Source organism: Antrostomus carolinensis, unplaced genomic scaffold (genome assembly GCF_000700745.2).
Source record: "Antrostomus carolinensis isolate BGI_N321 unplaced genomic scaffold, ASM70074v2 scaffold32583, whole genome shotgun sequence".
In the NCBI taxonomy this organism is placed as follows: domain Eukaryota; kingdom Metazoa; phylum Chordata; class Aves; order Caprimulgiformes; family Caprimulgidae; genus Antrostomus; species Antrostomus carolinensis.
The window spans coordinates 5744-6605 of NW_010307783.1; the positions used below are offsets into that span (position 1 = coordinate 5744).

An 862-nucleotide genomic window follows, 5' to 3' on the forward strand; every position below is an offset into this window, starting at 1 on the left:
TACGGCTTTCCTGGGGAAAAGTCAGGTCACCAGTGGGAGCAAGGACGTGGCATGGAGAGTCCTGGGTTCCCAGCACCAACCGACCAGGCTGGCAAGTGCCATCAAGACACAAAGGGACATTTGTGGACCCCTCAAGTCAGCCTGGCTCTGATGTGAGTCCACCAGCCTTGGGAGATGGACACCAGGCTGCATGGGACGGGTTTTGGGGTGGCCCTTGGGGGTGCTGTGCCCACCACAGGACAAGGGGCTGGAGGACAGTGGCTGGCACAGCCAAGGGGACACCACTGCCTCACTGGCCTTCAGCATGAGGAAGAAGAGAAGTCTTCCTCCTTCTCCTTGCCTTGCCTGGATGTCGCTGGTGCTGGTGGCAGCTGCTCGGCAAACTCTGTGGGCAAGTTCCTGGCAGGGACAGCTGAGGGACCAGGGAGCTCTGCTCCCACTGTCACCTGTCCCCTGGTCTGTGATGGGGAGGAGGGAAGGAGGTGGCAGCTGCTTGAGGGCTCAGGGAGCCCATTCCCACCCCGGGGAAGAAAAACAAGAGTTGGGCACATCCTCCAAGCCCCGCTCAACTCCTGAAGAGAGAAGGAACCAAGGGGCCACCGCAGGTGCCCAAGCTCCAGCCCTGGGACCGGCCAGGTGGAGACCAAGCAGCAAACCGTCTCCCCCTGCCACTCCCATGATGTCCTCCCCAGCAGCTGAGCCTGCTCCCACTGCCCGTACCGGGGTCCTCAGGTCCTTCAGTTGGTTCCTCAGCTGGAAGAGCTCAGAGGATGTCAGCAGGATGGTGTTCAGGGTGTGGACCATGGTAGAGGCGAACTTGAGGTCCTCTTCCCGAAGCAGTATGTCTGCCATGGAGTGGAAG

At 60.9% G+C, this 862-nt stretch overlaps 1 protein-coding gene across 1 annotated transcript in view; it reads right to left on the reverse strand.

Annotated features, from left to right (window-relative positions):
* LOC104523100 (protein VAC14 homolog) overlaps positions 1-852 on the reverse strand; it is a 5370-nt gene extending 4518 nt beyond the window's left edge. The window contains exon 1 of the mRNA XM_010165565.1: positions 721-852. Within this exon, the coding sequence (XP_010163867.1) occupies positions 721-852 (132 nt within the window). The remainder of the gene's footprint in view (positions 1-720) is intronic.
* Between the last annotated feature and the right edge of the window lie 10 nt (positions 853-862).